Source organism: Podarcis pityusensis (genome assembly GCF_964106645.2).
Source record: "Podarcis pityusensis genome assembly, chromosome: 15".
Classification (NCBI taxonomy): Eukaryota; Metazoa; Chordata; class Lepidosauria; order Squamata; family Lacertidae; genus Podarcis; species Podarcis pityusensis.
In genome coordinates, this window is record NC_138040.1 from 10,204,330 (window position 1) to 10,219,599 (window position 15,270).

Genomic DNA, 15,270 nt, shown 5'->3' on the forward strand with positions numbered 1-15,270 from the left:
CCCAAACTTGGGTCTCCAGCTGTTTGGGTCTCCAACTGTTTGGGTCTCCATCATCCCTAGCTAGCAAGACCAGTGGTCAGGGATGATGGGAGCTGCAGTCTGAAAACAGTTGGAGACCCAAGTCTGCGAAACATAGTTCTAGCCTGAGACATTCCACCATCCACCAAAAAATAGCAAGAGTGGAAAATGTGGGGAAGTTTCTTCAAAGTTCACTGGGAAGTCTCAAATCTCCATGCAGCTATGTTTTAGTCTCATAGCTACCCGAACAAAGAAGTCTGTGTCTTCTCTGACGCCTCAACAAAAGTAAGAGCAGTCTACTTGGTCACCAAAGCAGAAGGCAGGAGCTCATGCGAGTTGTAGCTCAAAACATCTTGAAGGCATCAGCTTGAGGAAAGCTGGTGCATACAATACTGAGATAGATGGACTCTGTACAAAGCAACTTCATACATCCCTAGCAGTTAAATGAAAAGGGGTGGGGACTCACACCTTGAGATGAAACCTATTAATCTCCAATCCAGCTCTGGCCAGAGACCCTTAACATGCAGTGAAAGGAGAGCTATGATTTCCAGCTGAGTGAAAGTACTCTTAACAAGTAAGAATTCAATTAGAGGGTTGGAATTGGGTTTTTCTGTTCACCCGAATGCAGATGGCACCTCAATTTCTGCTCACACTTAACCGAGTGGAAAGAAGGAGCCTTAAATCCCAGGATCCTGAAAGCCAATCTAATTTTCTATAGACCCCATGTTCACCTACTGCTTCAAGAGAAAGGGCAGTGTCAATCTATTAGTCATTCTATCAGCTCTGATGATGAGAGAGTGAATGCGGTATTTAAAGCCGAACATGATGAAAGAAATGATTAGAAGGACAGGGAATTGAGAGCAAGACATGACTGAAATAACAGGAGGTTATGGTGAGCAAAATTATCTCAAGTTCTCTCTGTACTGTGCTGAATCTGTTTCCCCCCCCCCCTCTCTCTCTCTCTCTCACACACACACACACACACACACCTTGTTATCAGTTATGTCATTTCTGGATGTTTTTTGTGTTACAAGACTGGTTCTAAAATCTATTTATTTCCTGCTGAATGTATATAAAAACTAGCCAACTGTACAAAGGCAAAACGTACACGTGTTGCTTTGCCCGCTTTTGCTTGTCATGACCCCAGTATCCAGCACTGAACTGGAAACAGAGATGGAGACTACAGGAGCACAAAATGGGGAGCCAGAACATGTTCAGTGCTCAGAGCTGATAGTGGAAGAGAGGGAGACCATTGCACCTGAGGTGACTAGACAAGAACTGGGCCCTCATGAACATCTTTTCCTGAACATGAAGAACCAGGTGCCTCCCACCATGAATCAGGAGGTTAGCAGCACCAGCCTGTGGAGCAAATAATGGTTGGCCCTTTAAGGCACTGAAGTCCTCCTAAGGGTTTGGATCTTGGAGGAGGTAGACTGGAGACAGAGACATAGAAGGCTTCAATCTACCCCCAATCATTGCAGGAGAAAGCTTCTCACTTGGAGCTGTCCATGGTCCAGCAACCTTCAACCAGCCTTGCTGCTTTCCCTGTGGGTTCCAGGACTGGACCAGAAAATGACATTGCCTCTGGCCCCACCCAATTGCCTAGATGGTTAATGCAGTCCTTGACCTGAAAAAGTTCAGCACCCCTACTGTAAGATACAAAGTCATGCATCCAGCACCGCTCTGTGCAACACTTAGTATACTCAATAGTAAAGGTAAAGGGACCCCTGACCATTAGGTCCAGTTGTGACCGACTCTGGGGTTGCAGCGCTCATCTCGCTTTATTGGCCAAGGGAGCCAGCGTACAGCTTCCGGGTCATGTGGCCAGCATGACTAAGCCACTTCTGGCGAACCAGAGCAGCACATGGAAACGCCGTTTACCTTCCCGCCAGAGTGGTACCTATTTATCTACTCGCACTTTGACGTGCTTTCAAACTGCTAGGTTGGCAGGAGCTGGGACTGAGCAATGGGAGCTCACCCCATCACGGGGATTCAAACCGCCAACCTTCTGATCGGCAAATCCTAGGCTCTGTGGTTTAACCCACAGCGCCACCCGAGTCCCCCAAGTATACTCAATAGGAAACCTCTAAACTGGATTGTGGCCTATTCTTGCAAATGAATTCTCAGCAGAACCCGTTTATTGTATATAAGTTTCTAGTGCATTGGAGATACTGTAGTGGATTCTGAGTTCACTTTTTGGACATCCTGCAATAGACAATTACTAGACCACAAACTTTGGCCTATGCCCTTGTTAGCTTCCATGGGTTTCTCCTTCTCCTTCTCCTTCCTCTTCTTTCCATACAGAAGTGGGGGAAGAGCTGTAGCTCAGTGGTAGAGCATCCATCTTGCATGCCAAAGGTCCCAGGTTCAATCTCCCGGAGACCCACTGCTAGTCAGTGTGGGTAATACTGAGCTAGATCTGACTCAGTATAAGACAGCTTCCCATATTCCTGTGTTCTGATATCTAGGCTATCAGTGTTGCTGCTTATGCAGCATAGTGGCGCCAACTCTTCCCAGGAGAAAAATCAGCAGAATCAGGGTTATCCCAAGGTTTTCAGAAGTTCAGAAAGCTATATGGGTGGGGAGGGGACTCTCAGGGACCCCCCCCAAAAAAACCCCATGCACTAGCAGATGAACTGCAGTAGAGTGGAAACAGTGGTGCATGTGGCTAATCTAGGGAAGAATGAAAAACAATGCCTTCTCGCATCCCTACCTCTAGGTCAGGTTGGGGAAAACTTTGTCTGGATCTTCAGAGAGCCACTGACAATCACTGCAGACAACCACTGAGCTATTATGAGATCACCCTCTTTCTAGGGGTTGGGCAGAGGCATCCAACAACTGAGGAATCCCAGTAAATGTTCACCTTCAACACTCATCCACTTCTAACTGCCCTGCTGCTTTTTCCTGGGAAAACCCACGGATTGCCGTTAGTTCTGATTTAGAGCTAAAAGTGGAGGGGGAAAGGTAAAACTGCTTGAACCTGTGCCTGGAAAGTCCAGGACAAGGAGAAAACTGCTCAGACCCCCCTTCTTTCTAGGCCTGGAACAAGCAAAAGTATGGACAAGTCTTTACTATCAGAGGACTCCTCTAAGAAGAAAAGTAATGCCCCTTTCCAAACTTCAGGCCAATCATGAAGACAGGATCACTGACAAGCAGTAAGCCCTTAATGTTACATTTTACAAGACCCTAATTTTTATTCAAGTAAAATTCAATAAATCAAACAGCTTTCAATGCATTAGTCTGCCTGTATCAATCAGTGCTTTGCACTAAGTCTTCACTGTTTTATCTCCTCTTACCAAAGAAGATTTGACTGTGGTGCTGTTTTGCTAAATAAGCAATGGATCTCATGCCTAAATGTCAGGAATAGATGGGATAACAGCTCTGAGCATAAAATGTGTCTGTCAGCTGGCAGAAACTGAAGTCTCTTAGAAATCAACTAAAGTTCATGGCACTTTGAAGAATTGCCAGGGAGAACTATGTCAGAAAGCAGCCAAGATCCGGGGCGAGGAATGGTTTCAATTATTTTGTTGTGGGGAGAGGGATTAACTTTTCTATTCCAGCACTTCATATGGAATATTTATTGTTTTTAGTCATATTATGCTGCCGTGCCAAGAGTGACTTTTTCCAGAAGGAGAAGAAGAAGAGGAAGAGGGAGAGGGAGATGGAGAGGAGGAGGAGGAGAAGGAGGAGGAGGAGGAGGAGGAGGAGGAGGAGGAAGAAGAAGAAGAAGAAGAAGAAGAAGAAGAAGAAGAAGAAGAAGAAGAAGAAGAAGAAGAAGAAGAAGATTTTGAAAAGTTTCTTGTTGTTGCAAGAATGCAAACTTTTGGCAAGGATGATGCAATTTTTTGAATTTGGGGGTGGTTGTAGGGTAATAAACGTAGAGGGTTGGTGTTGTGTGGTTCTTTTTGGTGACAAAACAGGCAGCTTTTCAAACACCAAAGCACCAGTGATGAAGAACGTAAAGGAAACATGCTGATGGCTGATTTTATATACAACTTGGTCACAGGGGTCACGTTAATCTATTTCATCTGGTAAGATAAGGTACTGTATGTATTTCCTTATTTTATCCACCTGGCATCCCCCCCCCCCAAAAAAAAACCCCAGCAGACTAGCACTAAATGCAAACAGAGGGATGAAACTAACATTCTGTGTCTACCAGCATAAGCACATCTGTCGTGGATGCTTTAGCTGAGATTCCTGCATTGCAGGAGGTTGGACTAGATGACCCCGGGGTCCCTTCCAATTCTACAGTTCTATAATTCTTGCAGTAGCAGATGGGAGAGTGTTAATTTTGCACAACAGAGCACTTTGCAGTAATCCAGTCTCATGGTTTACTTGTACATGGACTGCAGAAGCCCATCACCACTTGAAATATACAGAAGAAGCAGAAAGGCTGTTCAGAAGCTGTAGTAACTCTGTGCAACTGGAAGATGGAAAATCTATAGCGGCCATTTAAATATTCTCCAAGTCCTCAGATGAAATGAAATAAAATGATGTTTTGATTTTTCTGGGTTTTTTTTGCTTTACAGGGGTAAAGATATTGGAATGGATTAGATTCACTTTATGAAGTAATAAATACATTGTAAATGGATGTCATGATGGCCACTTGAGGAATATATTGATCATAACAGCAGCCATGTAATAGGGCATAGTAGATTGGTTTTATTGGAATTCAGATATTTGTTCAATTACGGAATGATAAGCAATTAAAAGATGCTAATAAAATTGAGTGCAAAGTATCTACTACAGATAGGGATACCAGAGAATTTCCGACAAAAACAGAAATGGGTGGGGCAATTGCCGCTTATTCATCCCTCATCCAAACCAAAAATGAACCCTGTGCAAATGATCAGTGTTTGCTGTTGTTTCTGCTTTCAATCTGCAAACAACACACAATTGATTACTTTTGCCTCCATTTTGCCTACTTTGCACTGAAATGAACGGCATGGAATAACATAACAACAATGCAATATTCATGACTTCACCACAATAGGTAATGGGGCAGATAATGTAGTTTCTGGAAGAAGATGAACTGCAGCGGAACAGAAGCAGGTGTTGCAGGCAAGAAATACAGGGCAGGATGGAAAACGGCACCCTCTCACATCCCTCTCCATAGGTCAGAATGAATCACCCATTTTGAAAGGTGCAAACATCCAAAAAGCAAAACTGTCATAGGACATCTCCACATTTGGCAGACATACATCCTGGCTTGGGTTTGACCCACATCGCAACGATGTATGCAGTAAAGCTTTGCAAGAGACACCATCTGCCTTGAAGATCTGAAACTTTACTGCTCCTCCATTCAATACTTCCAAGCGGAATATTATTAGTATTACAAGTACGATTTCCGCTGTCAGCTATAAAGGTCGCTTTCTTCTCTCTTTTCTAGCCTGCTCGAGGAATGATATGGAGAGCAGTTGTTTGAAAAGAAAGGTCCTGCTGCAAAAAAAGAGAGAGAAGTCTGCTCAGAGAAGGCTTTCAGATCTCTAATCATTCCAGTATGCTAATTCCAGGCATCAATGGTCACCCCAGTAGATGCTGATTGCCTCTTGAACATCGTCTCTATCAAAACATAATTAATCTGACCAGTGACTCTACACAGCTAATAGCTTAGAACCAATTCAAGATTTGTTTAGTTGATATAGGCTCTAATCTTTTTGCGGAGCACAAAAGGCAAATATTCTGCAGTAGTTGCTCCACATATTCAAGCTCCAGCGTTTTCCTGTTTTAACTTTTTCTACCGCCCCTGATGTGACAATGGATCCCCCCACCCATAAAAGATATTCATCCCTCAAGGAATGGGTCCCTTCTAAGGAAATGTTTCCCTCTTCCTCAAGGTGATGGTCTCCTTCTGAGTGACCTTAATTGTTTCCAGAAGCAGGGGAGATGTCATTATGGGAGTGGGACACAGTTATAATGTCCTCAATTTATAATTATAGTTATAATCATCTACCATTCTCTCTACCTTTCTTACCTTTTCCGGGTCTGCCACCTTGGCCTCAAGGGAATAAACTTGTTCCCAGAGAGCCAGGAGCTCACTGCACTTTAGGCATACCGAATGAGGAGACCGTCATACATATGGCAGATAATGCAAAACACTTCCAACCTCCGTGTTTCTTTGTTTTAGTTTTTGAGAGTTTAGGATTTTGCTGGGCAGAGTGGGGTGCCCTGGCAGCTCTGCTGCTGAACTCACACATCTGCCAAACTCACCTTGACCCTTTGTCAGCTGGGGCTGAGACACTTCATCAACCAGTTCAGAAGGGAATTGGTCCTGGTCACCCTGGAAAATGACCTTGTTTGAGGCAGAGACTGCAACTCTGCAGCTGCTGTCAGATCTCTCTGCTATTGACCATGGTATCCTCCTGGACTGCCTCTGTGCTGTTTTACAGTGGTTCCACTCTTACCTGCAATGACTGGCACCAGAGAATAGTATTGGGGGACTACATGAGACATCTTGGCAGCTTAGCTTTGGGGTGCAGTAAGACCTGATTCTGTCCCCAATGTTATTTGACCTCCATATGAAACTGTTGGGAACAGTCATCAGGAGATTTGGGGGCACAGTGTCATAGGCATGATGATGTCTTTCCCATTAAATCTGAGTCAAGAGAGGCTGTGCATAAGCTGAACCACTGGCTGGATGCAGCAGTGAAATTAATGAGGGTCAATAAGCTGAAACCTGAATCCTGCTAAGACAGACATAGTGCGGGTAAGTAGTTTCTAGGTCTGAAAATTGGGGAGTCTGTCTGTTCCAATGCCACATGGGCTTCAGATGGGCTGAATATCATCACAGAGTGAAAAAAGTGCCTGGCTTCTATTTCTGAACATGACACCATTCAAAGTACAACCCAGTCATGTCATAAATTCAGTGACACATCATTGTATTATAAAAATGATAACAGGGCATCATTGTTATTATAAGTGCACCCAGCGAAAATGTTTTACATGAATATAATAGAAGCCAGATTCATTGCTCTGGTGGGTGGATGGGATTCAAAAGGGCTGCTTGTGCATCAGGTATAATGGAAAATTCACATGCAGACTCATCAGCTATTTATATCCTTTGGCATTTATATATATGCTGCAGAAGAGATATGCCTTTGTTTCTCAGGCAATTATCAGGTACAAATTAATTCTCCTCTTAACATCTCCATGTTGATATGGCTCCAGCACTTTTGCTGATTGTTTTAAGCCTTCTGCATGTGGCCAATTCTAAATTTAACAAACAAACAAAAAAGTCATTTGTTTGATTGCATAAGCAACATTCCAAATGTTAATCTTCCAACTGCGACTCAAGATGAGTGGGTGCATGGAGGGTCTGATCTGTCTCGTAATTGGAGCTGGAGGAAAATGACCCCCCCTCCCCATACACATTTAGGGGAAACAGTTCATCTCTCGAGCCTAGTCAAAGCTGATCTGCCCCATTGCCACTAGATTTAATGTTGCCTGTTCCTTGATAATTCCTTCCCTTGAACTTCTTTCCCTTTGACTAACCTCTCAACCTAGGCTGAATTTCTTCAGCTTTGGTTGGCTGCAAATACGTGACATTTTATTCTAGAATCAAGAGAGACTCAGTGCTTGATTTTACTATGTAGCCCCCACAATCTAGATCTATGGCTTATTCTTTGCCCTTCCTGAAAAAATGGTTTGATTCCAAAAATAAAAGCTCGTTGCAGATGGATTCCTCGTTGTCCCATAATGTGTCCATTTGGAAACAGGGGAAAACAAATGTTTGTGGGGTGTATGCATATCCATACCTGACAATGTTGTTGTGGGGGGGGGGGCTTAGAACAAGACTGCAATCACCACCTCCTTCTTTATTCACTTGGAGAATGCGCAGGGAGGGAAATACATGGGTAACCTAACTGAGAGGAGGGTTTTCAAATGTGTATCAAGTCACCGTTCCCATCCTTGTGAAGGTCAGGATCTATAAGCAATCTAGATTGGAAGCAGCATGTTGAAGAAGAGCATGAATGATTCCAGATTGAGGAAAAACTACATTTTTATGCTACAGATGGGTTAGTGTTTACATAGCCTAGGTCTGAAATGAGAAGCTTCCTGAGAACCACTGAGTGAAATTTACTACAACTTTTTTTTGCAATAAAGATCCTAAAAATGGCATGTAATACGCCACAAATCATATTTTTAGAGTGATGGCATGAGAGGCAGCAGTAGAAGGAGTTCAGTCTTATTGGCTCCTAACTTTCATCATCTAATTGCAAGCTTCTCACTGACCTTAATTCCAAGCTCTATGTTCTCTCCACCATAAACATCCATTCCTGGATCAAGAAGTCCAATTTCTCCAAAGAACTTCCGGTTCACCACAAAAGAACAGCCTATCATAGCTGGAGTCCTAGAGGGAAAAGTAGGAAAGAAACACAAAACTTCCATTATTTTGGTGGAGGAATCCTAGAAAACCCAAGTTCATTTAATCTAAACCATAGTTTTCAATTCATGATCCAATCGCAACACATGTTCGGTTGATTCATACAACTCATAGAATCAAAGAGTTGGAGGGAGGGATTGCAGGGAGTTGGGACTAGATGACCCCTGGAGTCCCTCTCAACTCTATAATACTGTGATTGTATGAATTTAATTCATCATCTGTTATAATGAAATGCATTTTCCTTAATTTTCACCCAAGAAAACTGAAACACCAACTCGAACAATTCTATTAGAGAGGCTGAGCTGACTCCTCCAACCCCACTCCTAGTTTGTATTTTTTCCTTGTTCTAAGAGACAGCAAGATTTATTTTACGCTGCAGATTTCACTAATAAGACCGTGGAAATGACTGGAATCTCACAGAGATGGATGGCCAACTCAGGCTTGATTTCAAGACACACTGCAGTGCTTCGTGGCTTGCTATTTAAGAATCCAATTTCACCGACTTAAGTTGTAGCACGATAACTACCATAAGCTGAAACAATTAATTTTCAAAGTGATAATAACATTAGAGGTGCCAGACTCTTAACAGCTCCATTATTCGTGATTACGAGCAAGAATTAAGACAAAGAGGAAGGGGACTGGCTTCCAGAAGAGAACAAGTTAACAAAGACTTTGGAAGGGGCTTGGCTGTGGGGGAACAGAAAGCAGAAGCTGGGCTTTCTGTTTGGGAGGAAGATGTATGGCTAAAAAGGGAGTTGTTAGGTGTGGTATAGTGGTTAGAGTGTATAACTAGGACCTGGAATAATAATAATAAAAGAATAAGAATAATAAGAATAATAAGAATAATAAAAATAATAATAATAAAAAGCTAGGACCTGGAATAAAGGTAAAGGGGACCCCTGACTGTTAGGGTCCAGTTGCGAACGACTCGGGCTGTGGCTCTCATCTCACTTTACTCTCATCTCACTTTACTGGTTGAAGGAGCCGGCGTACAGTCATGTGGCCAGCATGATTAAGGCGCTTCTGGCGAACCAGAGCAGCGCACGGAAACACCATTTACCTTCCCACCAGAGCAGTACCTATTTATCTACTTGCACTGCGTGTTTTCGAACCGCTAGGTTGGCAGGAGCAGGGGTAGAGCAACAGGAGCTCACCTCGATGCGGGGATTTGAACTGCCAACCTTCTGATTGGCAAGCCCTAGGCTCTGTGGTTTAACCCACAGCGCCAACCGCATCCCATAGGACCTGGAATACCAGGGTTCAAATTCCCACTCAGCCATGAAGCTCTCTGGGTGACCGTGAGCCAGTCATTGCCTCTCAGTCTAAGCTACCTCACAGGGTTATTATGAGGATTAAATGAGGAGGGGGAAAACCATGAATGCCACCTTGAACTCCTCGGAGAACAATGTGGGATATAAATGCAATTAACAACAACAGCAACAAGTGCAAGCCGAATAAACTTGCTTCTTTATTATTAATTAATCCATTACCATTTACATATATAGGCGGTATCTAAATAAGGGCTCACCCATACTTCTTTTAGTGCCGCCTTGCACCTAAGATTGAGGGGGCCCAGGATGCATCTTGCGCATCGCACACATGTGACATCACATGTTTGTGTGATGTCATATGCACAATGCACACGTGACATCATCAGGAGGAGGCCAGGCATGGTGTAGCCCAGGGCGGCGCAGCTTCCTCTTTCATGCTCAGGAGGAGCCGGTCACTGAATTGCACCACGCTTGGCTCTGCACTCAGTCTCCTCTTGCCCCTCATCCACATTGTGGGGGCCTGGCCCCCTGCCAGCAGATATTGAGGGAACAGAAAAAACCTCTGCCCCTACGAACTGGTGCACCCGATGAGCGCCATCTTCAAATATCTAAAGGACTATCACATGGAAAATAGAGCAAGCTTGTTTACTCCTGCTCCGGAAGGTAGGACATGAACCAGTGGGTTCAAGTTGAAAGAAAGGTGATTCTGACCAAACGTCAGGAAAAACATGATGATAGACGAAGAGCTGTTTGACAGCAGAATGGACTCCCTTGGCAGGTGGTGGACTCTCCTTCATTGCAGGTTTTTAAGCAGAGGTGGGATGGCCATCTGTTGTGTGGAGATGCCTGCATTGCAGTGTTGGACTGATGACCTTTGGGATCCCTTCCAACCCTACAATTCTATGAAACTATTTTACGGAACGAGATTTAGCCTCCCATTCTCTCAATGTTAATATGCACAGAAACACATGCACTCTTCACAGCATCATTATTTCTGACTATTTTGGGTGTGGGTATGTGGAGGTGAGGAATCCCCAATATTAAAAATCAGAACTGTTCTCTTGCTCAGACCATCTAGTATAGTCATCATGTGATCCAGGAAGAGCACAACAAGGTCTGAAGATCCTCCCCCATTGTAGGCACTCATGGTCAAAACCAGAAGAGACCCAACAGGATCAGACAAAAGACCTTCCTAGCCCACCATTGCTAGTCACCAGCCACATGTTTTCCAGGAAGCCTGCCAGCAGGTCACAAACACAACATCCCCCTCTATCACAACACCACTATCAATGCCAACAATCTTTATGGTAGAGGAATCAGGGGTGCAGAACCAGCACGGTGAAGGCAAGCGATGTTGGGGAGACCATCCTCCCCCACTCACATTCAATTTATTTCATTTCATCCACAAAGCAGGTTCCAGTTCAGAGGCAGGAATGCCATCCAGAAACACCATCTGTCCTAGGACCTTTGTGCAATTGACTGGGCTGCTGTAATTTCTTCATTTCCACCTAGTAGGCTATTATGGTTTACTTTTGCAAACATACTTTTTTGGGGAAACAAGCTTTCATTGCAGCTAGCCCAGAACCTCCTGCATCTACACGTCTGAAATTTGGCAAGGTTAATCCCTTCTTTGGGGGCTACTATATCAGCAGGTTCTGTGCACATGTGTGAAACAATCCACAGAGTTAGGGTCCATTTGGTTCCCTAGTGCAAGTCAATGGGAAGACTGAAGGTTTGGTGTTCCACATATTGCTCTGGATATTGGGTCCATGGCGAGCGCCCCTTCCCCGAGATCTGAATTGAATAAGGAGGCCAATCAGAAGTGCTGAAGCAGGCTCTGGAGCACAGCCTTGGTTAATTCTGTCTCCAATGTGCAAATACAGACCGGGTGCATAAATTCTCCTTGCTGTGCACCAATAACCTGGCTTAATTATCTGTTTCAAATGGACTTTTCTTCCTACTCTCACTAACAGCTTGGGTATCGGAGAAGCAAATTAAAAACACCAGAGAAGATCCCATAAAAGAGCTGTTAGATTAAGTGTATCTCCCACCCTTAATTCTGCAGGAGTTTAACAAGCCTTTACATATATATATATATATATATATATATATATATATATATATATTGAAGCACGGGTCTTAGAAGCCTAATCTTACGGCTGAAATTCAGTCTTCAGGCCTGCAAGCTTTTCAGACCTGCTTTAAAATTATGTTGGTGTATTTATTAGTACAAGAGGAGTCCAGAAATGGAACCCCCTCCAGTTTAGAAATTGGCTAAAGGGTGCAGAGAGCTGATTGGCCAGAGAACAGGAGATGGACAGAAATATTTCCAGAAACCAGTCTCCATAAGTTTAAATGGGAGGATGTGGGTGTCTGTGGACCAGGAAAGAGTGGGGCGTTGGGAATATCACAGAAATGTAGAATTGGAAGGGGTCCCAAGGGTCATCTAAAAATGTTGGTTGGCACTTTACCAGGTGAGACAATTCTCCAGTAGCAGAGGCACCAGCTTCTCCAGAGGATTGGAGAGGCCGGGTGCAACATCCTCTGAATATTGAAGGGGCCTGCCCCCCTAAAAACATATATGCAGGGGCCCAAAACTGCCTTGGCCAGTTAGAGAAAATGCCTATGTCCAGTAGACCTTTTTGGCCACCTTTCATAGACATCTGAAGGCAGTCCTGTATCAGGAAGTTTTTAGTGTCCGATGTATTGTGTGTTCTTTTATACTCTGTTGGAAACCAGATTGGCTGGGGCAACCCAGTCTGATGGGTGGGATACAAGTTGTTGTTGTTGCTGTTGTTCCACTGACCTAAAGCAGCCCTTGGTGGGACTCTTCCAATAACACTAGGCCTTGGGCACAAGAAACTAACCACAATTACCTTTAATTTCTGCTTAACCCTCAAGAAAAAGGGGCATTTTTGCTGGCCAGGTTTAATTCAAATCCATCAAACCTCCTTTGGGGAAGGTTCTCAGGCAGGGTGGAAAGAGAAAGAACTTGCCCATGTGAAGACCACCTGGTGGAAACCCTTACACATATGGTTCTTAATTGTAAACTATATGCTGATCTCCACCAGCAATTTCTAGATCAACTCTGTATCCACAAATTGAAACCAGAGTTGGAGGTCATACATTTTCCATTACTGGGGAATGATCAGGAGCTCACCAAGTTAGTGGCTACATATCTCTATTTGGTTTTTTGTTGTCGTAATACGCTGCAGACATCTGATCTCCCTGGAGACCTAGAGATGTGACGATAGACTGCTCTGCCTCCTTTCTTTTAGCAAATGTTTTGTGCCACTGGGGAAGTGGTAATTCTGTATTGATTTGTTTTGGATGTTTGTATGTGATGCCAATAAAAGGTTTGATGATGATGATGATGATGAATAACACTAGGCACTGCTTGGTCTACTAAGCTGCAATGGAAGTTCTCCAGGAAGTAGCCAGGTGGATGGGTCTACTCACACGACATTTCCTACATTGCCCAAGTCAGTGGCATTATTAGTTAAAGGATTGTCTAGTTCTAGTTGCTTGACATTACTCTGAATGCCAGGCTGTAAAAAATAATGACAAAAATAAGAGGGGCTGGACAAGCTCCAGCAGTGGGGCCTGCCAGGAGGCCTTGACAGGTGCCCAAGGATGCCAGGGGCTGACATGAGCTCTGCCTGTGCCAAAAACATTTATGCCACCTTGTAAGCCCTCTACATTCCCTCAAGAGTGATTTATTGCTGATTTCCCTACAGATAATGAAGCCTGAGAAAGGTTGTGTGTGTTACGAGATTTTGGAACGGCAAGCAGAGATCAATAACTGAATATTTTAATATACATGGGGAGAAATGATTCAAGGGCTGGAAAATATATAGCAGATGACAGGCGGAATATGTTCCCGCTCCTTAAGTAACTGAACATTGAGAAATTCAAGGAACAGATAGTTTAGGAGGGAGAATATATGCAGGTCCCCTTTCAGATATAAATCTTGGCTGGCTGTGAACAGTTTGGATATGACAAGTGGAAAGGGGCCAATGTAGCAGGAGAATGATGCTGGAAAAACGTTAGATCTTTGGCACACAGACGACGCCTGCTGGGATCAGCTGAGCTACAAAGTTCCCAGTGGGGAGCTGTGTAGCACAGCCCATCACCGCAGGCCTGCTGTCACCAACCATCAGCTGATTGGCACTGGCAGCAAGCATCCCTTGACATTGCCAAGGGGCTCCCTGCTGTTCTTTGGCAGCATTATTATTATTATTATTATTATTATTATTATTATTATTATGGTACCTCGGATTAAGTACTTAATTCGTTCCGGAGGTCTGTTCTTAACCTGAAGCACCACTGCCGCCGGAGCACGATTTCTGTTCTCATCCTGAAGCAAAGTTCTTAACCCGAGGTACTATATCTGGGTTAGCAGAGTCTGTAACCTGAAGCGTCTGTAACCTGAAGCGTATGTAACCCGAGGTGCCACAGTATTTATTAAATTGGTATACCACCCTTCCTCTGAAGATCACAGGGTGGTTCACAACATAAAAATATAAAATGGGGACACTAAATACACAATAAAACAAAAGCAAACCAACAAGACCCCCTCTCACAAACGCATTAAAAGGCCTAGCCCTAGATAAACGTTTTCACCTGGTGCCTAAAAATATGTGACGAAGGCACCAGGTGAGCCTCCCTGGCCATTCCACAAATGGGGAGCCACCACAGAAAAGGCTTGTTCTCATGTTGGCTGCCCTCTGGATCTCTCATGGAGGAGGCACACAAAGAAGGGCCTCAGGTGATGATCACAAGGTCCAGAGGCATTCCTTGAAGTAATGCAGTCCATGTTTCCACCTGTATCCACACCTGAGGCCAGGTACAACATCCGGTGTGGGAGAACTGGGCATGGCTTGGGGGAGATTATTATTGTTTTACTTATTTATGTCTATTTGACACTTCTTCTTTCTTTTTTCTTTACAAAAGTGACCCACTCTGAAACCAAGTATTTATTCAAACAATTTATATATGGCTTAACATCCACAGTCTCTAAGCGGTTTACAAAGAGACACCTTTGAAAAGGCCTCTTCTCGTGTTGCCATCCTCCTGGAGGCAACACAGTGAGAAGGCCATGGACAAGAAGTGCAGGGCCTGAGTAGGTTCATGTGGAGAGAGGCGGTCTCCTTGAGGTATTGGGGTCCTGAGCTGTATTAGGCTTCATAGGCCAAAACTGGCACTTTGAATTGAACCTGGAAATTTATCAGAAGTCAATGCAATTGTGACATGATTGGTTTCACATGCTTAGATCATCTTGCCCCAAGTTAGCAACTTGACCACCTAACTCTCCACCAGCGGCAGTTTCATACCTTCCAATACAAAGTGCCCCAACGGCAGGACATTGTCTTTTGGTGCTGCACTCCTGTGTCAGTCACATGACCCATGTGAGATCCGCCCCCAAAAGTGATTTTTTGGGGGCACAGCACCTCAAAACACTCATTTTGGGGCACTGTGCAAGATTTCTGCCCCCAAACACACACTGCCATCTCAGAGCTTAATGCTGTTCTGAAGTGGGGACAATGGAACCCTCTCTTGATTCCCAATGATGGTTTTTCTATCTCTATTCTTAACACA

At 44.1% G+C, this 15,270-nt stretch overlaps 1 protein-coding gene across 1 annotated transcript in view; it reads right to left on the bottom strand.

Moving 5' to 3' along the window:
• GALNT17 (polypeptide N-acetylgalactosaminyltransferase 17) overlaps positions 1–15,270 on the bottom strand; it is a 127,218-nt gene that overhangs the window by 12,482 nt on the left and 99,466 nt on the right. Inside the window, exon 6 of the mRNA XM_080982992.1 lies at positions 8,251–8,368. Within this exon, the coding sequence (XP_080839118.1) occupies positions 8,251–8,368 (118 nt within the window). The remainder of the gene's footprint in view (positions 1–8,250; positions 8,369–15,270) is intronic.